This window comes from Colossoma macropomum, unplaced genomic scaffold (assembly GCF_904425465.1).
Source record: "Colossoma macropomum unplaced genomic scaffold, Colossoma_macropomum, whole genome shotgun sequence".
Lineage (NCBI taxonomy): Eukaryota > Metazoa > Chordata > Actinopteri > Characiformes > Serrasalmidae > Colossoma > Colossoma macropomum.
In genome coordinates, this window is record NW_023494790.1 from 35,996,284 (window position 1) to 36,022,287 (window position 26,004).

General features: G+C 41.1%; 1 protein-coding gene across 3 annotated transcripts; it reads right to left on the reverse strand.

The window, feature by feature from the left end:
* Positions 1-710: 710 nt before the first annotated feature.
* On the reverse strand, positions 711-25,470 carry pth3r (parathyroid hormone 3 receptor). 3 transcript variants are annotated; one of them, XM_036573224.1, is made up of 13 exons: positions 24,995-25,470; positions 20,343-20,448; positions 15,344-15,454; positions 14,036-14,160; positions 12,887-12,981; positions 11,878-12,031; positions 9,219-9,372; positions 7,802-7,862; positions 7,254-7,320; positions 6,097-6,191; positions 5,539-5,680; positions 4,999-5,040; positions 711-3,529 (listed from the first exon to the last, which is right to left on the reverse strand). In XM_036573224.1, the coding sequence occupies exons 1-13, from the start codon at positions 25,055-25,057 to the stop codon at positions 3,068-3,070; spliced, it is 1,677 nt and encodes a 558-aa protein (XP_036429117.1). In that variant the 5' UTR covers positions 25,058-25,470; the 3' UTR covers positions 711-3,067. The 3 variants fall into 3 exon arrangements, with proteins under 3 accessions (XP_036429117.1, XP_036429118.1, XP_036429119.1); XM_036573225.1 differs by lacking the exon at positions 24,995-25,470 and having other exon boundaries at positions 3,068-3,529; positions 20,350-20,441; XM_036573226.1 differs by lacking the exons at positions 20,343-20,448; positions 24,995-25,470 and adding an exon at positions 15,895-15,931 and having other exon boundaries at positions 3,068-3,529.
* Positions 25,471-26,004: the final 534 nt, after the last annotated feature.

Sequence of the window (26,004 nt, forward strand, 5' to 3'; positions counted from 1 at the left end):
ATAGAACTCACTCTAAAAAGGACTGTTCCCTTTACTAAAGAACCCTTGAAGAACCATCTTCATTAGTTTCGAAACTCCACTACAAAACTAAAGAAGCAGATGCCAAACATGTATGGTGTATCGACTAGAGTTGCCACCTGGGGATCTCCAAGTTGTGATTAATGACCTCTGCGTCTCTCTCAGTGTACCAAGTCTGGAAGGCATACATCCCACTTCCTGTCTGTCGTGTCCCTCTGTCCAGGCTGGCCTTCTGTTTACATCGGAAAGGCTTTTTTTCTTGCTCTTGTTCCCTGGAATGTTTGCTCATGGAGCGGGAATTCAGGAGTTTTCGGGGAAAACTAGAACTAAGGAGTATCTGTACAGCACACATGTACTGTATGTGTCATTTCACAATCTCTTTGATTTCCCTGCATGTGTGCTTGCGTAGTTTAAGAGTCATCCCGGGTCTGGACTTCAGGATTGGCCTGGATTCACAGTGACGAAGCTGATGGCCATAAGATAAACACAGTTCCCGTACATGTTTCCCAAAAGGGCGGATTCCAGTTTAATGGTACAATTAGGTCCAAGCAATACAGTTTCCTGTTAAATTAAGACTTGTTTATATGCAACGTCATGATGATATAAAAAAAAACTGATGAAATAAAAATGGCTCTTAATTTTCCTGAAGTGAGGATTCATAGCAGACAAATAACAAGCCAGTTGCTAGGAGACCAGTTTACAAAAGTGGAACCTTTTAATTTGTAATATTCATATTCCAGTCAGTGAAATACATTTGCAACTTCTCATACCCTGGGATATTCAGTCTTTCTCTACAATGCATATACCCTATAAGAAGCAATACTCTATTCTTTAACCGGTCTGGAAATCAGCTGTTGAACAGATGTAATATATTGCAAAGATCTAGACGTAAAATAGTGGATAAGCAGCAAATTTACAGTAACGATGAGCACCAAGCCAAGGAAATGACTGACACTACAGTATATACCATCATGCAGTACATTCAATGAGAGTGCAGAGCTTTAAAGTCCCAAAATATAGATTGAGACAAAGAATGATCATGAGGTGGGCCTGGTTCTCCACGTATTGATACACTTCCCATACTCTAGCCTGGAGCACAGTCTAAAAAGCATGTAAAGTACACTGAAAAGACCATGAACGTCCTGCCTCTGTGAATTTTCAGTGAGAAAAAACAGTTAACACAGAAGGTGAAGCAGCTATCTAGCAACATGCTATTCCTACTAGGGCCCTGCTAGCTCTTCAGACACATATGGTATATTTCAAAAGGCTAAAAGTTATTCCTGAAGGTTTCTGCTTGCATCCATGCAAATATCCACAAAATGCTTTGCGTTGTGATCTTTAGACACACCAGAAAACTACATTATATGACAAAAATATGTGGACACCCCTCCTATTTACTGAGTTCAGGTGTTTCAGCCACATCCGTTAGTAACAGGTGTATAAAATCAAGCACATAGCCATGCAGTCACCACAGACAAGCATTGGCAGTAGAATGGGTGGTGCTGAAGAGCTTGGAGATTTTATATGTGGTACTGTCATAGGATGCCATGTTGGCCAAAAGTCAGTTCATGAAATTTCGGCTCTGCTAGATCTGCCCCAGACAACTGTAAGTGCTACTATAGAGCAACAACAGCACAGTCTTGGGGGGCCATGCAGACACTCAGTGGGGCCGCAAGTGCTGAAAAATGTAGCACATAAAAAAGGCCTATCCTCTGTTGCAGCACTCACTACAAAGTTCAAACTGGAAGCAACATCAGCACAAGAACTGTGCCTTGGGATCTTCATGAAATGGGTTTCCATGGCTGAGCAGCTGCACAAAAGCCTAAGATCACTATGCACAATGCTAAGCGTCGCCTGAAGTAGGGTAAAGAACACCGCCACTGGACTCCGCAGCAGTGAAAATGTGTTCTTTGGAGTGATGAAACATGCTTCACTATCTGGCAGCCTTCTGAACAAATCTGGGTTTGGCAGCTGCCAGGATACGCTACCTACCGGAATTCATAGTGCCAACAGTAAAGTGTGGTGGAGGGGGATGATGGACTGGGGCTGTTTATCAGGGATTGGGCCCCTTAAGTTCCAGTGAAGGGTGATGTTAATGCTACAGCACACAAAACATTTTAGACAACAGGGACAGTTTGATCCTTTCCTGTTCCCAGCATGACTGAGCCCCTGTGCACAAACTGGCCTCCATAAAGACACGGTTTGGCGAGTTTGGAGTGGAGGAACTCCAGTGGCCTGCACAGAGCCCTGACCTCAACCCCACTGAACACCTTTAGGATGAACTTGTTCATTGATTGTGAGCCAGGCCTTCTCATCCAACATCAGTGCCTGACCTCACAAATGCTCTTTTAACTGAATAGCCGCAAATTCCCACAAGCACTCCAAAATCTTGCGGAAAGCCTTCCCAGAAAAGTGTTTTTATGGCAGCAAAAGGGGGGCCATCTCCACATTAATGCCCATGGTTTTGGAAAGGGATGTCCAACAAGGTCATATAGATGTGTTGGTCAGGTGTCCACATACTTCTGGACACATATTGTAGCTAGTTAGCTTACCGTAGAGGTCCACAACTTAAGACTGTATTTGTTGCCATGGACAATTCATCAGCCCACCTCTACCCTAGTCTGTATTCATTATCATTGGTCAGTTTCTGATAACAACACTGCAGTTTTGCCAGATATTATCTTGGTGGTGGTCGCATCTCAGCACAGCAGTGACCACCACCCAAAAGTATCCAGCCAAGAGCACATCAATAGATGGTTTACAGTCTAACTGTACAACTAGAAGGTGGAGATACAAGGGAAGAGTTTCTCACAAACTACACAGTCAGTATTGTTTTCACCGGATGCAGCAATATTACTGTTTCCATAGATCACCTGGGATGTCGGTTTTCCATGGCAAGCCGGTTTCAGACATTTGACAAGTCACAATTACTCGAGAAGACAAAACCCAGACAGTAAGCCGAGGTTTAACAACATCTCACTCAGGTGTTCTCTTTATGTTACTATGGAAATGCACTGTGACAGTAACATGCCTAGTTTTCCAGAGTCCTTCACAGAACAGTCTCCAAGTCTTTGGTAGACTCGGAGCTGGAACGATCTTTGGGTACGAAGTACAGTGAGGGGTCTTGCTCCTTTTCCTCTTCCTCTTCTTTATGTCCCATGGTCTCTCCCCCATTCCGATCATATAGCACACCCACCCTGTCGTCCTGTCTGAAGACTGGCTCAGGGTACTGCGTTGTGGGTAATGTAGTCTCAGCATCACTGGGTACGTACCCTGGTAAGTTGGCAAGAGGCTGGTGATGGCCTTGACCCTTGATCCCCAGGGCACTGCCTGCAAGGGCTAAGCCCTTAGTCCCACTCACGCTCAGGCAAACGCTGTGGGTGGTGGTGTGGGACATCATGCCGCCATAGTAACAGCTCCCGCCCCCAGCACTGCTAGTGACACGTGCCTTCTGCTTGAGATCCAGAGTGAGACTCCGCCTCAGCCACGCCTTTTTTACTTCTGCTTGTACCTAAAATGTGATTCATTAAAACAATAATCACTTTTAAAATGAGGAACTTTAATAAAAATAATGTTCTATATAAAACAATAGACGGCTTTAGCTGCAGTTAAACCTCTTTAAATATCCCCAATGTACAGGAGGTTTTTTAAAACTACCCGTTCATTTGGACTAGACACCTGGCATCTGGGCAGGGGGTGGGAGCACATAGTACGTTGCAGTGCATGCTGGGAACTGTAGTGGAGCTCATAGTGAAATGGGCTACTATTAAATGCACATTAAAATAATTTTGTGGGTCGAATAGGATTGTAGCATGGGCCTGATATGGCCCGCAGGCCTTGTGTTTGACACATGGGCCTTTACAGTGCTGTCTGGCTAGCTATCTAATCATTAGACTCAGCCTAAATAAAACCTTCTAAGGCCTGGCTACATCATTTAAACACATAATTTATTTGTGAATGACTAAAACATATAAGTGTTTCATATTTACCATCAACACAGTTTTATCATTTAGTTTTCTCTTGGCAAAACACTTTATGAACGTTGTAAATATTTGGTAATTAATGAAATACTTCATTATGTACAGAGAAACCAAACACATAGTCTAAGTTGCTTATCCTTCTGGGTTGCAGGAGCATATCCCAGCACTCATTGGGTGGAAAGCAAGACACACCCTGGACAGGCAGCCAGTCCACCACAGGGCACACATACAGACAGACACAATAGGGACAATTTAGCATCTACAGTTGGCTTGACTGCATGTCTTTAGACCGTGGGAGGAAACTCACGCAGACACAGGGAGAACATGCAGAATCCATACAGAAAGGACCCTGGTCACCCGGCCGGGGAATTGAACCCAGACCCCTCTTGTTGTGAGGTGACTACCCACTGCACCACCATGCCACATCACTTTTTACGTCATTTTAATACAGTAATGCTCTTTTATCTCGATTTTTTTGTGTTTTCCTAGCAGTGTGCCTACCCATTCAAATCTCTGGGTCTTACCTCGCCCCCCCCCCATTCTAAAGGTTCTAGCTATGCCCCTGCTCATAACTCATTGTAACAAATGAAAATTCTGTGGAAAGTGCAGATTCTGGACTTTCAATCCAAACTGCATTTGTGTTTGTAACAAAGATTTTTATTATGATCTGTTGTTGTATTGTACACTTTTATTTTTGTTGAAAGGAAAATCATCTTTCACATTTTTGCAATGTTTTTTTTTCTGGTCTTTGACATCAAAACAAAGGTATTTCTTAGCCTAAATCCAACAATCCAACAGTTGGTAAACAAAAGGAGTCAGTGTAAATCCAAAAAAGGTGGAGGGATCTCAGGGTCATTTGATAAATGGTTATTAACACAGGCATTTCAGAAGTCGGGTTAGAAGAGTGTGAGCTTTTACTGGTTGGTAATAATAATAATGATTGTAATAATAAGTGCATTTATTGAGCTAGCATAATTAGAAGTATATATAAAAAACTAACCTCTCCATTGCAGAAACAGTAGATGAAGGCCACAAAAAAGCCCTGGAGGAAAGAGAAAGAAAAGCATGAAAACCACACACACGCACATAAAGGGATTCTTCAAGCCACAATTTTCTTATTGGTTGTCTATTTAGGTCTGTTTCAGATAAAATAGCAGACAGAAGAACATGATCATATAATAGAAATTATTAATATTTTCATGTAAGCGCAGTTTAGTGGCATATTGGCAGCATATTGCTAATTTGGTTGGAAACATTTTCCACATTTGTGGCCAGTTGCAATTTTGGTGGCCAGAAATGACAGTGCCTGTGCTGGCTTGGGTCAAAATCTGCCACACCGCAGTATTTTCAAACCCACGTTGGCCAAAATTTCCTCCTCAGGCTCATTCGGTCCAGTAGACGTGCATTATTTATGCCACATCTACTACACTTCAACTCGATTCAGTACAACACAATAGACAGAGTAAATTAAGTGCTATGTACATTTAGTAAATGTGTGTGTATGTGTGTGTGTTAATTCATGAAAGGACTTGGTTTTCACCTGCAAACTGTTGAAGAACATCTCGTAGTGCATCTGGACCTGCCATAACATCCCGGTGACCTCTGTATATGGTAGAGCCATGAAGACCATATAGTGGACACCAAAGAGGGGCATCAGCACCAGAGTGGACTTTAGAAGCTTCCTGTGAAGCACACAGAGCAAATACAGCACAACTCTGGGTTTCTTTTCTGTGTGTGTGTGTTTGGCTCTACATCTGACGTGTTTGGTCAGCCACAGTCACATTAGTGTTAATTACAGTGTATTTTTAAAGGTAATTCTGAATCAGATCAAATTGAATCAAATGATGGTGTACGATGAAATGTACACAACCCTATTCTGGGATCACCCTGGAATATTCCGGCCCTGCCCCCTCATTATCGCTATGCCTAAACCTGCTGCATCTTGTGTAAGTTTGTCTGTACTTGAGGGCCGGTTTTCATGTAATTCTTAGCCGTCTTTTCCAAGTACGCCTTGTTTTGCTTTGACTTTTATCTGCCTGACTGAAAAGAGCCAGAATGCCCATCACTAGTCTCTGCGTGTGGGTGTAATTATAGTGACCTGTACTGCTGTCTTGGGTCCAGTTTCCCTGTGTTAGTTTCCCACAGCTTAGATGCCAAAACTCGGATGATGTTGAGGAAGAGAAAGAAGTTTACCTAGAAAGAGACGTCATATGAGAATAAGAGCGTATAACAGAAGCAGTGTAAACAGACGGCTGTTTAGGCGAATTATTCTAAAAACACACTCCTCGTCCGCTTTATTAGAAAACTCCTCCCTTGGAGCTTCCCTGACTGGTGTAGCCCCTCTGTGGATGCACAATTTCCTCTATCCCTCATCAGTGGTCACTTTCTGACCACAGAACTGCTCGTCTGGCCGCTGTATCTGATACACCCGTATCAGCACACTGCCATGTCAGTATCACTGCTGTGCAGCTACAGATAATCTACAGTGTGTAAATGGACACCTATACAGTGGACCAATAAAGTAGGTGAAGCTCATAAAGTGGGCAGTGAGTGGAACGCAAGTAGGTGTTTCTAATAAAGTGGCCAGTGAGTGGAGGTACAAGGTGTTTCTAATAAAGTGGCCAGTAAGTGAAAATACAAGGTAGGTGTTTCTAATAAAGTGGCCAGTGAGTGAAAATACAAGGTAGGTGTTTCTATTAAAGTTGCCAGTGAGTGGAAGTACAAGGTAGGTGTTTCTAATAAAGTGGCCAGTGAGTGAAAATACAAGGTGGGTGTTTCTAATAAAGTGGCCAGTGAGTGGAAGTAAAGGTAGGTGTTTCTAATAAAGTGGCCAGTGAGTGGAAGCACAAGGTGTTTCTAATAAAGTGGCCAGTGAGTGGAAGTACAAGGTATGTGTTTCTAATAAAGTGGCCAGTAAGTGAAAACACAAGGTGGGTGTTTCTAATAAAGTGGCCAGTGAGTGGAAGTACAAGGTAGGTGTTTCTGATAAAATGGCCAGTAAGTGGAAGTACAAGGTGTTTCTAATAAAGTGGCCAGTGAGTGGAAGTACAAGGTAGGTGTTTCTAATAAAGTGGCCAGTGAGTGGAAGTACAAGGTGGGTGTTTCTAATAAAGTGGCCAGTGAGTGGAAGTATAAGGCAGGTGTTCCTAATAAAGCGGGCGCTGAATGTAAATTCCCCTGATCTTCTGAAAGAGGCAATTCTAATAGTGTAGCTGGTTATAATATAAAATATATATTTAAAAAGCATTTGCTTACAACAATGGCTGCCAGGATGGGAACTTGATAGATCCATTTCAGATTTCCTGCACTTATATCCCAACATCTGAAAGTCCAATGTTGGTACAAATAGTTTTAGTGTGAATAATCACATGCACAGGAAATAATAAATAAAGAAGCTCTCCTTAATATCTCTGCAGTTTCTTCTCAACAACATGAGATCAGATCGAAAAAACAAGGAGACTTCTGCTTAGGTCTCCTTCTGCTCAGATCTTTGTCCTGAGAAAAAGACTCCGGTAATCTCACATGTGGCTCATCTTCAGTTTTAGAAGAGACCTCTATAAGGTCACACATTGTGCTCAGATTTGCCAAGATACTAACACTCATCTTTATCTGCAACTACACTCTCATCTCTCCTTTATCTCTGTATCTCAGTCTCCTTTTTGTCTAATGCTATTTGTCCTACGGAATCATCGTTTTCACCAAGTCTCCTGAGCCTTCAAAGAGCAACATTAAAACAATACAGTTCTCCTCTGGATGTATATGTGCATGTGTGTGTGTGTTTTAGCATTTGCTTCAAAACCTACTGTGTATCAGCGAGTGAGGCTCGAACGCTGACCCAAATCGACACGAAGACCGCAGGGACGCCTACAGTGGAGAAAAAACTTCATACAACTCTCAGAGCATGATGGACAGGTCCAAATCCTGAGTAACCACTGACTCACATTGAAGTGAAAATCTAAGGCCCAATCCCGTTTCACTCCTCACCCCTACCACTTAGACCCTTGGCCCTCCATTGACCCTACACCCTAGGGGTAGGGTGTCCTGATTTTTGTTGAGATAGAGGGGTAGAGCGAAGTGTTGGGGCTACATGACCCTCCAAACGGAGGTTTTTCAGAGACTCCAAACAGAGAGTTATGAGAAAAAAAGAAAAACTGGATAAAAGATGGCTGAATAAGAGACCAAAGAAACCCACAAATGTGAAAATTTTCTCTGTTTAAAAATGACGATAATCATTGTATTATCTTAGTTTAATGTTGTTTCAATTTATTATGGTCCTTTTCTTCATAACAAGCGTAAAAAATCTCGTTTCCCGTTCCACCTTAAATAGTCCAGCAGTTCTGACGCCTGAAGTGCCAGAATGTAACTGCTGCTCCATTTAAGGTGGAACGGGAAATTTCGAACAAGAATCTGGTGAATATCTGACTTCAGCTTCATATCACTGAAGAATTAGGGGTGGGTGATAATAAATAATTGCCCCCCTCTTTGAAGGCATATGATGTCCTAAATGTAACTAAAGCCCAGCAGTGAGGAGCTGAACTTTACCCTCCTCTGCTGTCACTGCAGACTGGCAGGGTCGCCTACAGAGCAGCGCTAGTAGCTGTTAATGAAGTGATGCTCTTTTTATTTGAGGGTCCCATTTCAGAAGGAAGAACCACTGCGCTTATAACTAAAGTTCCAAGGGACAAGGTTGCACTCAAAAACAAGCGGTAGGGGTAAAAATAAAACAAGGGATTGGGCCTAAATTTATAACATTTTTTAGACATGTTGAGTCTTAAAAAAGATGACTATTCAACGGTTCTTTAGTAAAGACAGTGGTTTTATATAGAACCATGAAAACTCATCATTTGCACGCTGAAATGGTTCTTTGCATGGTGAAATGGTTCTTCAGATTGGCGGAGAATGTGCTGCATATGCGTTCTTCTATTGTTACAAGATTGACGTTGTAAGAGCAGACCACCTTTTTGGTTCTATGTAGAACCATATACAGCACATTCTCTGTCAATCTGAAGAACCATTTCACAACGCAAAGAACCCTTTAATCATGCATCCTTTAAATGTTTAAGCCTCTATTTAAAACCCATGTCTTTACTAAGTGTAGGTTATGCAGCCTTCTGTCTCATAGATAAACAAAACAGGGATTAAATATGACTTTTTACTTAAGTGACGTTTTAGTGTCAGATTGCATCAAATCACTGTTACAGATGGAAAGTGGTTCCTCACCCCAGCCAATGATGGTCAGAGCCCACAGGTAATTCTTATCGGACAGGAAGGCCATGAAGATCAGACTGTGCAAGTACAGCCCCTCAACCAGAATCCAGTAGTGATTGGTGGCCAGGAAATACAGGAAGAAGGTCACAGCCAGTTTACAGCCCACCTGATCTCAATGCAAGGCAAATTTAAAAAGAGAAGACAGAGACAAACGTGAATGTGTGCAGAACAGAGTCTGACCAATCCAGCATATTCACTCTCTCATTTCATACAAATTCTTAGTGTCGCTGTCTTCATGTGATGCAGGAATTATCGTGAACAAATCGTAACTGCCAGTTTGTCACTGACCTTCACCATTTCATCGCAGCAGGACGGTAGCACTGGTGGATGGTATGTAATTCTTTAAAGGTAAAACTTCACTTGGATTGACTTCAGATGCTTTTTTAGATACTTACTTTTAACGTATATGCAGCTAATATTCCATCATGTTCCCTCTAGGCACACATTGTGAGATTTTAGTCTGTTTTTTTTTAACACACGGTCACAACAACTTCCCCAGTATGGTTGGAGACATTGAGGCTAGAGACAAAAAGAAAAAAATTCAGCTACACCTCAACAAAACAAGGCATAAAACTCAAAACGTGAGCTCTTCGGATGCACCAGCCTCGGATGTGATTCCTGCTGTCGCTGTGCTGCAGAGACTCTTGTTGAAAAAGACAAATGAGGATCAAAACTATGAAACATACTTTACCTACAGTTGTGCAGAAGTGCTTTTCTAAAGTGGAACAAAACCTCTTCTCCACTGCAGCACTACTCGATCCAAGGTGACTAATATAGCATAGCTAGCTAATGAACGTCATTTGAAATAAGCTAGAATTGAATCATTTAACTGTGCAGGCACGTTGCACTCATTTAAACTAACAACTCCATAATCTAAGTAGGTTACTCATGGTATCAGACTCAGTATTGGCAAGTATTAAAAACATACTCATACTCAGTCTGAAAAGAATAGTATCCTTCATTTTCCAAATGAAGCCTTCTTTTAGACACAGATTATAAACATTTTCTTTGTAAATCTAACCTTGCTTATCTGTAACTGCACTCTTACACTCTTAACTGCTTACGTATCTGTAAATGCAAAGAAGATACCAAAATAGTTCAGGCTACCCAAATACATAGCATTAGTGGCACATTTGAATGTAAAGACTGGGCAATTATAACTTTGCAATGGTAAATGGGCCCTGAAATTTTGTTCTGAACCTGAAAACCAGCCTGAGCACTTTCTTGCCCGAGCTTGACCCAACCCAATTCACATCACCAAGTTTTGGGTCCAAAGCCTGGCAACTTTAAGTCCAAACCTGATCCGACCTGATCCACATCATCAAGTTTTCCAAGTCCAAAAATTTGTAAGTCCAACAAAATTCTCATCAAAAATGACCACAAATGGCCCTTAATTGCCCAAAGTGGCAAATAAAACCTGGTATTTTCTAATTATAGCGCCTGTTAAATTATAGTTTAGTGACAATCATTAGATCACAGATAAAAACATACAATATACATAAAAAATACAATTATATGACAAGAAAATAATCAACTTTAAGCTTAAATTTAGCTGTAAAGAAGTTATTCCTTAAGCAAAGGAATAAACTCCCCAAATTCTTTAGGATAAACTTTCCATAATGCCTTGTTTCTTGTGCTGTGCAGTGCTGATATAGCAAACTACTGAATCGATTTGCTGTATTATTCCAGGCGCATCCATTTTCTCACAAGCGTAGGCCTTGGTGCTAAACTCTGTCACCAACATGAGTGGCTGACTCCAGCATGAGATTAATAGTACTTTTAAAATGAAGAATAACATAAAGAGTAAAACTAAAGCAGAAGGAAATGCTGGGAGACGCTGAATAGGAAACTCGAGCCTGACTCATGTTGCATTTGCCCCATCATTATACAATTGATTTTCATATTTAACGATGCACTAAATCCAAATCCCATGTCTGCTGCAGATCCGATCACTGATACAGCAGTGTGATATAGCAATGTTTGATAATGTATCTGCTTTGGTCTTCTTAGTAACAGTAGGCCTTAGAGGTGCAGTGTGTAAGATTTAGGTGGCTCTATTAGCAGAATGAAGTATGTATTTTTCATTAGTGTATAATCACGTGTTACTATGAATCCTGGTGTTTTCGTGAGCTTAGAATGATATATATCTACATAGGGAGCGGCTTCTTTTCCAACAGAGGTCGTCTTGGGGCAGCTTGAATTTGGTGGCGCTGTAGCACCGGTTGGAGGATGTTGAAAGAAGAAGAATCAGTGGTAGCTGAGAATGCAAATTTTGAGAAAAAGGGGGATCATACTTAATATTTAGCATTATTTAGGGTGAATTATCATCATCAAAGAAGTGAAAACATGAAGAACTTGATTTCACGAGTGTTTCCTGTTTTCTGCTGGACAGGTAATTTAGTATACCAATCTACTGGCCACGGTTCCACTACATGCTTGGAAAGGGAGTGGTGAGGGAGGGGTATTCAGTTGGTTGCAATCTGCAACAAAATCCACCTGGCCAGTTTGGGAAAAAACGTCCAAACCTGACATGAGCAGTTGGCTCCTGTTGGGTTTGGGCGAATATGTCAAATATTCCAAGCTCCAGTATGCATGTATAATGTGTGCTTACCATTGGAGGTCTGGGTGCCACCATGCCAAACTCCCCCTCTGTCCGCTCTGTGACGGCGTAGAGTACAGCGTCCTTCACAAAGATGCTGACCGCTCGACATATAAAGGAGGTGAACAGATGGGTGTGGATGTAGTTGCGAGTACAGTGTAGACGTCTAGAAGGAGAGAGAGAGACAGATTGAATGTTGAGTGAGTATAAACCACCAGTAAGTTCCAGCTTCAGGCTCACAAGATGACGGCTGGCCTCAGGTGAGGTGAGTGAAGTCCAGAAACCTTTTTGCCTGCCGAACTCTCCACTGCAACTGCTTTATCTACTTCTTCTACTGAATCTACAGGACTTTTTCCATCATTCTTGTCCAAACCTGCATCAAACTCTAATTACCAGATCAGAGACACATGCGGCTGCGCTGGATGTTTCATCCCAGGATTTACTGATACTGATCACTGATTGATAACTGATACGAAACTAGGCCTCAAAGTTCATATCCCATGGTTGTCACATGCTCTGTACAGATAGAGATACAGGTACTGAGGCCTCACTCATGCACATGAATAGCCAAAAGCAAGTTTCCTCAATTCTGAGGAGTTCGCTTCCAACTCTAATGCTACATCTTCGATAGCTGGATGTGAAAGATTAAACAAGGGTGGATTTCTAAGAAGCTGTTTGGAGACTACAAGCCCTGATGGAACAGCAGTCTGGAATCCTGCTCATGATCAGATCAGACTGAAAATCTTCCATAAGAGGCTGTTTTCTGTGATTAACTGCATTTGGATGATCATTGATCGATCATTCCTTTAAAAGAGCTCAGTAACATTGAGATTAATAACTGATCACATTGATTTATCAGTCTACTCAGGCTTTAGCAGAGCTCAGTAATGCTGAGATTAATAATTGATCATCACATTGATTTATCAGTCTACTCAGGCTTTAGCAGAGCTCGGTAACACTGAGATTAATAACTGATCATCACATTGATTTACTAATGGAAAAAGCTGAATCTAGAACGTACTTGAAGTAACAGAGGATGAACACAGCCACCAGTAAAGAGGTCAGGGAGATGGAGTAGCCGGTAGTGTACATCAGGTGAAGTCGCTTAAACACCTCCTGAGGACAACAGAAGAAGCATTTTGAAGAATATCATTCTAAAATAACAGTTTATTAATTACATTTTCCCCCAGTTTGTATTCCAAAACATCTAACTGTGATGTTTATTAATGTACCTTTTTAAATGATACACATTTTACAACATGGCAAACAAAAATAACGTTAGGTCGATCAGATATTGTTATATTTAACAAAATTCTGAAAAAATGTACCTTCGTACTATCCCTAAGTGTTAAAACCATTAGCTCTGGAAAGACTGACATACACCACATGACCAAAAGTATGTGGAGATCCCTCCTAATTATTGAGTTCAGGTGTTTCAGCCACACTCGTTGCTAACAGGTGGATAAAATCAAGCACATAGCCTTGCAGTCTCCACAGACGAACACTGTCAGTAGAATGAGTCGTACTGAAGAACTCAGAGACTTTAAGCATGGCACTGTCATAGGATGCCACCTCTGCCACAAGTCAGTTTGTGAAATTTCTGCCCTGCTAGATCTGCCCCAGACAACTGTAAGTGCCATTGTTGTGAAATGAAAGTGCCTAGGAGCAACAATAGCGCAACCGTGAAACAGTAGAGCAGTGTGTAGCACCTTTTCTCTGTTTCATCATTCACTACAGAGTTCAAACTGCCTCTGGAAGCAACAACTGTGCGTCAAGAGCTTCATTAAAGGGTTTCCATGGTTGAGCAGCTGCACACAAGCCTAAAATCAAATTACACAATGCCAAATATCAGCTGGAGCAAAACTGGAACTCTAGAGCAGTGGAAACGTGTCCTCTGGAGCGAGGAATCACGCTTCACTATCTGGCAGTCTGATGGATGAATCTGCGTTTGATGAATGCTAGGAGAACACTAGCTAAAATGGAATTCATAGTGATAATGGTAAAGTTTTCTGTAGATCTGGGAATCTGAATCAGTACATGTCCTGACATTTCATTTCCTGTATTTATGGATGCTTAATAAACACATTTTCCAGGGAAGAATCTAAACTTTTTCCTGGACTCTATCATTGTTTAAATACATAACTGCATTGGCCTGAACACAGATGCTTACCTCCTCCTGGCTGCCATGGTCAGAGTGCAGGAAGGTCGTACACTCTGTGTAATTAGCCCAGGTTCGGTTGATGCTGGGCACCTGCTCCCAGTTCCCTGAGGCATCGCAGTTACGGTACGCACGGCCTGAAGGACACAATGCAGAGAATTTACTACACTATACAGTAATAAATTACAACTTTTAGGACTCACATCAAGTGTGGTTTACTTGTGCGATTGAATCACGTCAATAAATTAATTTGAAAAGCTGAATAAGTGAGATCTTGCACACAAAACGTGATGTTCTGGATGGTGAAAATGAGGCATTGAGGCCTTTATACTGACTTTTCATTAAATGAATTTGCTCACATGCAAGGATACATTATGCTGTGCATCAGGGACAAACAGACACTCAAGTACAAATTCAGGGAAAGTTCATTGTTTAGCTGCTTCACCCACAGTCAGAGAGCTTCTGTCTTTGGTTTTCTTACTGAAGATGCAGCACTGCTCTGCCTCAGGGTGGCGCTGTAGCAGACTGGTTCACCCTGTTTGTTCTTCATAGCCTAGCAACTGTAACTATGCCCAACATACCACTGAAAAACTTTCAATATTCTGTAACATATTTGTAAATCTGAAAACTCGCCCAGTTTCTCAACTGATTGGTGGAAAGAGTGAATTGTCAGCTATTTCTCAAACGAAGACAAAAGAAGAGATGTGTATGATCTCAGTCAATGTGACCACATTCCCAAACTGGAAAAGAGCATTTCCAGAAGAAGAAATTCCAGAAGAAGAAAAAGGTATTTCGCACACCGATCCCGTGTACAGCTGATGAGATTTTGCGCATCAACCCCAATATTTTGGAAGGCAAAAATGGAAAATGGTTTTATCCACCACCTTCAATTTTTTGCAAACTTTCGCAGGCAATGTGAACTCACTGACCAACAACTGTTGTTTCTGCTGTTGGCATGGCAACAACCAAGATGTCAGCTGTGTCCCAGCAACTAATACTTGTGTTTGGATATAGTGCACTGTCAATCGTTTGTGTGTGCTATAGCCTTTATACTGTAAAAACTTTATAACTTGCAAACTCAAAAATACACTGAGACATTGTATATATAGTAATAGAAAACCAACTAAGTTAAATGGAATCCCTTCTGAATTCAAATTTTTAATTCAAATAATTCATTTTGTGTAGTTTATCATCAGAAACACATACCAAAAAAAATACGTCCACTGATACTCTTCTAATAGCATTTTTAGATGTTTTTGATAAATTAAAGTAACATAAATTATAAGACGCGGAGAAAGCAGCAGATGTAGCAGTGCAGACCTCGATGGTTGAAGTCATAAATGTACTCAGGGCAAAGCACGGCCACCAACTGACTGGGTTTCCCTCTGGGCCAGCAGATTATACCGTCCCACTCCGGCATACAGTCGTTTTCTGGAAAACATAATGAGGGAATACAGCAATTAACCATAAACTGATAGATTGTTGCTAAATTATTTATTTGCTTTATTTGCATGTTTTTCATGTAAAGCACTTTAAGCTGCGTGGCCGTGTATCAAAGGTGCTGAACAAGTGCAAACACAAAAATATATCATACATCATATGTCATATCAGCATATATCACAGTGATAACATCAATAATCATAATAATAATAATAATAATAATAATAGATATATGAAGACTGTCCAATATGATGAGGGAAAGGACATTATTATTGGACAATCCTTACATTTTTGCTTAAAGCAATGGCTAAAAATTACTCTTACACACTTTTCCCACTTGCCCAAAATGGTCTGCATACACTGGCCGGCAACTTTATTAAAACCACCGCCTTGTATCTACACTCATTGTCCATTTCATCAGCTCCACTTACTATATAGGTGCACTTTGTAGTTCTGCAGTTACAGACTGTAGTCCATCTGTTTCTCTGCATACTTTGTTAGCCCCCTTTTACCCTGTTCTTCAGTGGTCAGGACCTCCATGGACCCTCACAGAGCAGGTACTATTTGGGTGATGGATCATTCTCAGCACTGCAGTGACACTGACATAGTGGTGGTGTATTAGTGTGTGTTGTGCTGGTCTGAGTGGTTTTAATGAAGTGGCTGGTCAGTGTAAATCCAATCACATCAGTATGTTATCTTTACATTATTAATACTATAAAACATAAGTAATGTTTCTTATAGCCTACATAGGTGTTCAACCATCATAAAGCCAGCGCTACAGCAAAACAACTCTTTTGGACACCAATACAATAAAAAAGAACATCTGCAGAGACTTATTGCTCTCGTAGTTCCACCGGAAAATAAAGTTATTAATAATCAAAGCTATGCTGTTCCATAACAAAACAAGAGCAATCATATTAAACAAAAACATCAGGATCAATCGATCAATGAATGTACATGAACAGCTGAGGAGATCAATGCAGAAACAATCTGACTAGAGATAAGTGTCCTAATCTGGGAAACGTAATCAATACAGGCCCTGGCATTTCATTTTCTGTATTTATGGATGCTGTTGTGTCCAGGAAATTGGATCACTGGGGCTTTTAAACCAGCAGGAAGACACTGGTGCTAAATCAGCCCAGCTGTTTCCGTCTGGTTTAATGGATGTTACAGTGCGTAACTGGATTTCACTGATGAGTTAAACACCTTTCAGGGTGGTCAGGGTAACCGGGTGCATTCGTTCCGAATGTATAGTCAGAAGTTTGAACACACCTGGTACAACAGATGTTTCACATAATCTCGAGCTCTTAAAGTCTTTAAGACCCTTAAAGACTTTTACTGCATCACATGGATGTATTACTCAGTAATTACATGGAATACAGTGCAAACAAGCTGAGCTATTCTTAAGGTAAAGGAGTTGCTGACAATTCTTTTCCCCATAGGAATGAATGGGGGGCTAAAGTTTGTCCACCCAGCTTAAATCATGATGATGCAGGTCTATTAGAAACACTCGTGGCATCATGATGCAGGTTTATTAGAAACACCATGGGCAACCATCTAGCAAACACCTGGAACACCATAGCTACCCCGTAGCAACATCCTAGCAACCACCTGGAATTCCATAGCAACAACCTAGCAAGCCCCAGTCAACCACCTGGGATGTGATTGCAATGACCTAACAAGATCCTAACAACCACCTGGGATACCATAGCAACCACCTAGCAACATCCTAACAACCACTTGGGATACCATAGCAACTGCCTAGCAACACCCGAGCAACCACTTGGGATGCCATAGCAACACGCTAGCAACCATCTGAGATACCAAAGCAACCGTCTAGCAACACCTTAGAAATCATCTGGGATACCACTGCAACCACCTAGCAAGGCCCTAGCAACCATCATGGATTCCATAGCAACCACCACCCTAGCAGCCACCTGGGAATACCATAGGAACTGCCTGGCAACACCCGAGCAACCTTATGGGATACCATAGCAACCACCTAGCAATGCCCTAGCAACCATCGGGATACAACAGCAACCGAGTCACTGCAAAAAAGTCCTGCCTCCTTCAGTTATTATTGCTATGCCCGTCAAAGTTTCAGCTCAGGCCATTTGGCATCCAAAGTGCTATCAGACTAAAAGGTTCAGTAAAACAAAGGAAAATTTAGACATATTCTTATATAAACATTTAAACATATTCTTATTTTTTAAAAATGGCTTTACAAGACGCTCAGTAGGAACATACATGTTTGATAATAGATAAAATATGGTGTTTACAGCAAAGATGGATTTTGTATATTTGCATTAATAAAATCATATTAATCAGTCATTGTGACTGATTAACTACAGCGCTGTTCTCACTGCAGGTTTGCTCTTAGGAGCTTTGTCTGAGGCGTAGGGGTGGTCTTTGCACTAGGCAAAGGTTAGGATTAGGCTTTGGGTTGAGGTTGAGGTTAGGGTCAGGATTAGGGCCTGGGTGAGGGTTAGGATTAGGCTTTGGGTTGAGGTTGAGGTTAGGGTCAGGATTAGGGCCTGGGTGAGGGTTAGGATTAGGTTTTGGGTTGAGGTTAAGGACTAGTGTTAAAATCAGGCTCAGATGAGGATTAGGATTAGGTTTTGGTTTGAGGTTAAGGATTAAGGTGAGGATTAGGGCCTGGGTGAGGGTTAGGATTAGGTTTTGGTTTAAGGTTAAGGACTAAGGTGAGGATTAGGGCCTGGGTGAGGGTTAGGATACGCCAGTGGGCCCAAAGTTTTATTACCCACTTCTGTCACCTAAGAATAGCTCAGCCAGTTTGCATTGAAGTCCCTGTAGCTACTGAATAATAAGCCTTAGTATGTAATAAGACTGGGATTTTAAGGGTTTAAGGCATAATCTAGATTATGGGGAGAAGGTTCTCTTGGTGTGATGCTCTGGCCTGTGAGAGGGAAAATCAAATAAAGTTACTAAAGTGCAGCAGAGAAACACAAAAAGAGAGAGGAATGCTAAACATTTGTCGCTACACTCCCAAAGCTAACTGTGTATTTTCAGTCAGATTAGAGCACTGCAGCAGCTCAGCATGGTACTACTGTTAGTGTTAGTACAGATCACTCCAGTGTTGGAGTAATTACTCAGAAACAGTAATCCATTACAAATTACTAATACTGAGGGATTACGTTAGAGTTGGGCGATATGGCAAAATGTAATATCACAGCACTTCAGGAAGTTTTTTTACAGTGCACAAAGTGTACTGATTTATCTTTTCTGACATCTGATAAATCAGACAAAGTAGTACCACATTTTAAAAACACTACCAAAAACTGAATCCAATTATTCATATTCAACATTTTACACACCGTGCTGCACTTAATCCAGTTAAACAGGACTAATTGTGCTCTCATTGTATTCAGACATGCAGTTGGGAAGTGATTTTTAAGAACTGACTCAGAAAAGCATACTGTGAAATATTGTGATGTAATTTATCACAATAACGATAAATATTGTCCTATTTCCCAGTTCTAGATTACGTTACTTATTACTTTCTAGTAAAATCATGTCATTACTTTACTTCTATGTTACTGTGTACCAAATTATTTCCTTGCTGACATACAGTTGGGCGTACTGTAGCCCTTCAGTTTGTGTTAGCCATTCCCTAGTCCTTCATGATCAGTGTCTGACCACAAAGCTGCTTTTGGTTGGACGTTTTTGGGTGGCGGACCACTCTCAACCTAGCAGTGACGCTCGTACTGGTGCCACTCACACTACAATGCAGTGTCACTGCTGTGCTGAGAATGGTCCACCACTTGAATATCTGATCAACAGCTGTCCTGTGGTCAGAAACTGACCAATGAGGAATGGGGTAGAGTGTGGCTGATAAACTGCAGCAACAGATGGTTTGCGACTGTGCACCTATAAGGTGGACCCACAAAGAGCTCATAAAGTGGGCAGTGAGTGGAAGTACAAGTTAGGTGTTTCTAATAAAGTAGATATAAATTTAGGGTCATGTTTATAATTGTAATTTTAAGTTGTTTACAACTGTAGGACACTGTGACTGACCAATTGCAGTCATTCGGCATCTGCATCGTAGGTTTTAGTATGTCATACTGTAGCGTTCCGTTACTGACTCGCACTGCCGTGGAAGTGCAGGAGGCGTGGCTATGAAGAGAGGCCATGCACAGAGGCTCTTAGGAGGCACCGCGCTCGTTTTTGGAGAGATTTTATTGTAAATAAAAATTGTGAAAAATATTAGCGACAATGAGGTGAAATTTACAGAAGACCTGAGAGGCATGAGGTAGTTATAATGTTCTGGATTGTTGTCTCAAGATATCAACTTAATTATCTTGTGATCTGAAGATAGCAAAGTTGTTACCTTGAGATCAGGATTTAATTATCTTGTGATCTCGACATAACAAAAGTTGTTATGTTGAGACTTAATTATCTTGTGATCTCGACATAACAAAAGTTGTCATGTTGAGATCACAAGATAATTAAGTTGTGTTCTCAAGATAACAACTTAACTGTCTTGTGATCTGAAGATAGCAAAGTTGTTACCTTGAGATCAGGACTTAATTATCTTGTGATCTCCAGACAACAAAAGTTGTTATCCTGAGATCAGGATTTAATTATCTTATGATTTGAGATAACAAAAGTTGTTATCTTGAGATCAGGACTTAATTATCTTGTGATCTCGTGAAAGCGTATGGCTAGAAGTGACCGGCCTGCTTCCCGGCCATATCAGTTCTCTCTTGCTTCCTGTTCAATAAAAGAGCTTTGTCCTTCAAAGCGCAGTGTCTCCCGCAGCTTATTCTACACTGACGGAGCAATAAACTGTGCTCTGCTTTGTGCTGTAATTTAATGAGACACTGTGAGGCCAGTCTGTCCCAGGGTTTTGCCCACGTACCTCGTACCGAGCTCAGCTGGGCGCGAATGCTCCTCTCACACTTCGTCCGTGCACCAACCAGGAGGAAGATTTGCTCATCCCGAGTAATGACATCATCAGAGTCAACCTAAGGTAAAGTAAGTAAGATAACATGGTCAGGTTACTTTCAGTGGGCTTCTAAATGTCCATCACAATGCCTGGATGTTTATAATACACACATGTAATTGCAATATATATATTTTGCCACTATTTATATATATATATATATATATATATATATATATATATGTATATGTATATGTATATATATGTGTGTGTGTGTATATACTCTAAACATATAGTGTCCCCTCACTGTCCACTCCTGTCTTGTTGATCCACCTTGTAGATGTAAAGTCAGAGACGATAGCTCATCTGCTGCTGCACTGTTTGTGTTGGTCATCCTCTAGTCCTTCATCAGTGGTCACAGGACGCTGCCCACAGGACGCTGCCCACAGGACGCTGTTGGCTGGATATTTTTGGTTCTCAGTCCAGCAGCTACACTGAGGTGTTTAGAAACTCCAGCAGCACTGCTGTGTCTGATCCACTCTGACCAGCACAATACACACTAAGACACCACCACCACGTCAGTGTTACTGCAGTGCTGAGAATGATCCACCACCCAAATAATACCTGCTCTGTGAGGGTCCATGGGGGTCCTGACCACTGAAGAACAGGGTAAAAAGGGGGCTAACAAAGTATGCAGAGAAACAGATGGACTACAGTCTGTAACTGTAGAACTACAAAGTGAAACTATATGGTCAGTGGATGATAAAATGGACAATGAGTGTAGATACAAGTAGGTCATTTTAATGTTAAGCCTGACCAGTATATGTAATCATACATTTATCCACCCTGTAGTGAATAAACAATGCTGTTCTTTCATACAAGACAGCTTCACTACTTGATTTGGAAAATAGCTACACTACCATCATGCAATTGTAGTGACTCAACTGCCCAACACTGCCCAACTGTAGGCAGCAGGGAGCAAGACAGCCCAACAGCTATGCTCTGCGAGTCACTGTAAATAAAAGCACCTGAAAAGGCCTGGACCAAATCTGGACATTCGCACAGTGCTGTAATGGATGGTTCTCGCCTGCCACCATCTCATCACTGGTTTTCAAGGAGGACAATTTGTCTCCGGAGCCAAATCTGGCGCACCCTTGAGCGGCTGCCTCCAGCTGTTGTAAAATAGTTTCACCGCACTGCAATATGTGGCGAACCATCTTTGACCTTTCGCCCGGGACAAGCCTCGTCTCTCGCTCTGCTGCGGAGGGGATAAAGGCGGAGGGGGCAAACACAAGAGGCTTTGTGCCCTAAATACATTTCACAACCACCGGGCAAAAGTAGCGGAGAGGCAACTGCCTCACAGTCTCGCTGACCATTTGGCTGCTGGAAAGAGAAAGAGGAGGCGCAAGAGTGTCTGTGTGTGTTCAGAAGAGAGTGAGAGAGAAGAGTAGATCAAGGAACCAACATTAATACTGAAAGGGGGGAGGAAGCATTCAGTTATATTTACTGCCTAAGACAAACATGGAAGAGGGAGACGCAGCAAAAATACTGGAGACAATGAGGTGAAATTTATGGACGTCCGGAGAGGCCAAGAGGTAGTTATCATTTTCAGGGTTGTTATCTTGAGATCTTAACTGTCTTGTGATCTTTTTTTATTGTTATCTTGAGATCATGACTTAATTAGCTTGTGATCTCGAGATAACAAAAGTTGTTATCTTGAGATCATGACTTATTATCTTGTGCTCCCGAGAAAGCAAAAGTTGATATCTTGAGGTCAGAAGATAATTAAGTCATGATCTCAAGATAACAGCTTAACTGCCTTGTGATCTCAAGATAACAAATTTGTTATCTTAGGATCATGACTTAATTATCTTGTGATCTCAAGATAACAACCTAACTGCCTTGTGATCTCAATATAACAAATTTGTCATCTTAGGATCATGACTTAATTATCTTGTGATCTCGAGGTAATAAAAGTTGTTATCTTGAGATCACGACTTAATTATCTGGTGCTCCCAAGATAACAAAAGTTGAAAAATTTAGCCACGTCATGGCCTCTCCAGACGTCCATAGAAATGGGATATTTTTGATGCGTGACAGACTGTCAGCTAATGGTTTTCCTGCATCATAAACAATATGAGTTTTTGTTATTTGTTTTGTGTATCAAGTATTGGGACAAATGAATGACAGGTGATTGAAAGAAAAATAAATGAACAAACAAAAAAATAATCAAATGAGTGTATACATATTTAACATTCATACATAAGGCAATACAAAATTTATAATAATAACTGTGGGTCTGTGGGTCTGTGTGTGCATATGTGTGTGAGTGGGAGGGGGGGTGTTCGTGGAAAGGCCCGTGGTTTTGTGGTTTTGTGACATATATGTATGAGCGAACTACGAGAACGTGAGTCTAGCGGTTGGGTTATTACTATCAGTAGCCACCAGGTTTGGGGAGTTGCTGTTGTAGGACGTTAATAAATGTTGTCCAGGTCGAGCTGAATTCAGTGGATTTGTTTTTGATTGGACTGAAAGTTCCACTGATATATAATCAATGAGTGAGTTTCTGGTGTAGGTGGTCCTCCTTGATTTCCAGTTTGGACTACAGTCTGTAACTGTAGAACTACAAAGTGCTCCTATATGGTCAGTGAAGCTGATAAAATGGACAGTGGGTGTAGAAACAAGGAGGTGGTTTTAATGTTATAGCTGTTCACATATACCACCACTATGAACATACAAGAGGCTTTTTTATGGTCCCACGTGCCGGAACAGTTGTTATATGGGAAGAGTACCTTTATATATTTATATATCGCAGGCCTTGAATGATAATGAGAGAGTGTGAAGCATCATGCTAAAACCAAAGGTCTGCTGGGCCAATGTTTTCATACATTAATACTTATCAATACTTACAGCAAAATCAAAATAACTGAACATCAAAAAATCTTTGCATCTGTTTTTGGAGATAATATAATTTATAGCTTATAGATTAAATGGTAAATATGTTTGAATCAATCAGGAGGTGTCATGATGAGGATGTGTCTTAATTGATTTTAGTCTCTCAATCATTTTCGTGACTAAGTGATTATGTGCTCCACTGAAGAGATCGATAAGTGTGTAGACTGTCTTAGCAGCCTCTTACAGTTAGCATGTACGGTCATCCAGCACAAAAAGCCATTCGATCACTAAAGTGAAGTCGATATGATGACTAGCTGCTCTAATTAATGCTTGACCAACATGATGAATCTCAAAAGAAAGCTTGGGCACTCATACCTTCATGCTAACAGCAAAGTACTGCTTTTGTGAACAGCTCACTTAACACTTAACACTAAACATAACACACTTAAAAGCACATTTAACATAAAAGACTCAAAAGGAGAAACTTTCTAGGAATATGAGGAACAACCACTGAGAGGAACCACAACTCAAAAGGAGAAACACCTTAAGAAAATGAGGAAGAACCATGTAGAGGAACCAAGAGTCTAAAAAGGGAACCCATCCTTTACGAGTAAACTTACTGCCATTATCCTAAAGTGGTGTGTTTATGGGTAAGAATTAGTTTTCCTCACTTACTGAAGACCTGAAGACAATTCACATTTATTAAATAATGCAATATTTCACCAAAACATGCTTTCATTACACACTTATGGAAACAATCGTACCCCTGCGGTTTGTTGTAATCTACTATTGCCAAGTACATTAATTGTTATGTATTTTTTGTTTCTTTTTCTATTTTAAATATAATAAAATGAGAATTCAACTTTTCTTTCACAATTCAGGTTAAAGGTTCTGCCTCATTCAGTGCATGTTTGATTAAGTATTGCATGCTGCCCTGATTATTTAGGTCAGTATTTGTTTGCCTTTGCTTTGAGCTTTACACGCAGATCAGGGTCCACTCTCCAGCATTAAAGCAGCATTAAACTGTACTCTGCCTCCCAGGAATTGACCACTTGTAGCAACTTAACTAGTTTTAGTAGACATGTGGACCCCAAGGTTGGGGTTTAGCTCTAAAGTAATATATCTGGTAACGGCACAAACACAAACCTTCCAAGCTTAACTGGTACTTCAGTCAAAACACAATGCGTTTGATGATGTTCTCTGTTTCTGATGCTGGTTTAGCCGGTCACCTAGCATGGTCATGCTGGTTGACCAGCATACCAGCATCCAAAACACATCATATGCTGGTTTTGCTAATGACCAGCTATGCTGGTCTATGCTGTTTTTTCCCTACCATTCAAAAGTTTGAAATCAATGTTTTCAATGATATAAAATCAAGTTTGTCAAAAAATAACAGTACGACATGTTTGTATTATGATGCTAGTGCTTTATAACTTATTTGGTATAATCTGTAAAAATGAGGAAATTTCAGATAAACAGAGCTGATTCTAAACATCTGAAAAATCTATATAGATCTGGAATTAAAGATTAGAATTAATATCCAGATTAAAGTCATAATCAGAATGCCTTATCGAATCTCAACGCAAAAAAATCAATCCAAATAAATGATATATATAATTTGTAGTCATTGAATAAAAAAGATTACAGGAAAAAGTGGTTAACTTTTGACCAGCATGACAACAACCTAAAATCAAAATCACAGACAGCAATTTTCCAACTTAAAAACGACTCACCAGTGCCCTCGCGGTCATCAGTATACTGCAGAGTACGAAGACCAACGATGCCTCCGCCACCATGCTTCACACCACAGACCTTCAGCTCTCACCAACACTGTAGTTCTCCCTGGACGTCCACTAAGCCTCGGTCGAAGCTCTACACCTTCGTCCAGGACGCCGCTGTGGTTTCCTCAAGCCACTGAGAGGTGCTCAGCCGTTCTGAAGCCATCGCTGCCCAGGTGTGTATCTGCTGATACTTTTCCTAGTATCCACAATCAGACTGGAAACAGCTTCAACAACTGGTTTTGTCCAAGTCTTGTCTAAGTGGGACCGAATGCATTCATTGTTCCATCCTGGCGCTCTGAACGCAACATATATGATATTTATCCATAACTCATAATTAGTCCTGTTCTGTAGTGGAGGAAAGGTCTCAGTGCTGGGGTCCTCTTTTCCATGTGAGTGTCCCTGTTGGTGGACGAGTGTGTGTGGTGGGACTGTTCAGTCTAGAGAGGGGGATGAATCTCACACCCACAAGAGGGATGGACCCTCTGCTTCTAGTTAACCCCTCGTTGTCTGACAAAGGCAGTTCTCTCTGTCTGTATTAGTTTTTTTGCCCTGCTAGGAAAAACAGCATAGACCAGCACAAAGCCAGCATATGTTGTGTGCTGGTCAACCAGCATGACAATACTGGGTGACCAGCTAAACCAGCATCAGACCAGCATAAACCAGCTTAGACCATTCATGCTGGTCTGTGCTGGTCCAGCAGGGTGGGGTGGCCATTTTATCAGAAACACCAACCATATAGGTGTAGGTTTACAATTATAGACTGTAGTCTGTCAGTTTATTAGACTCCCTATACCCCACTCATTAATGGAAAAGGATTACCACAGGACCACCACAGATCAGATATCATACTGGGTGGTCCTCAATTTTCAGCACAGCAGTGACACTACAGCATTTAAAAATTCCAGCAACCACAGCAATTTCTGATACACTCGTACAAACACAACACACACACGACCATGACA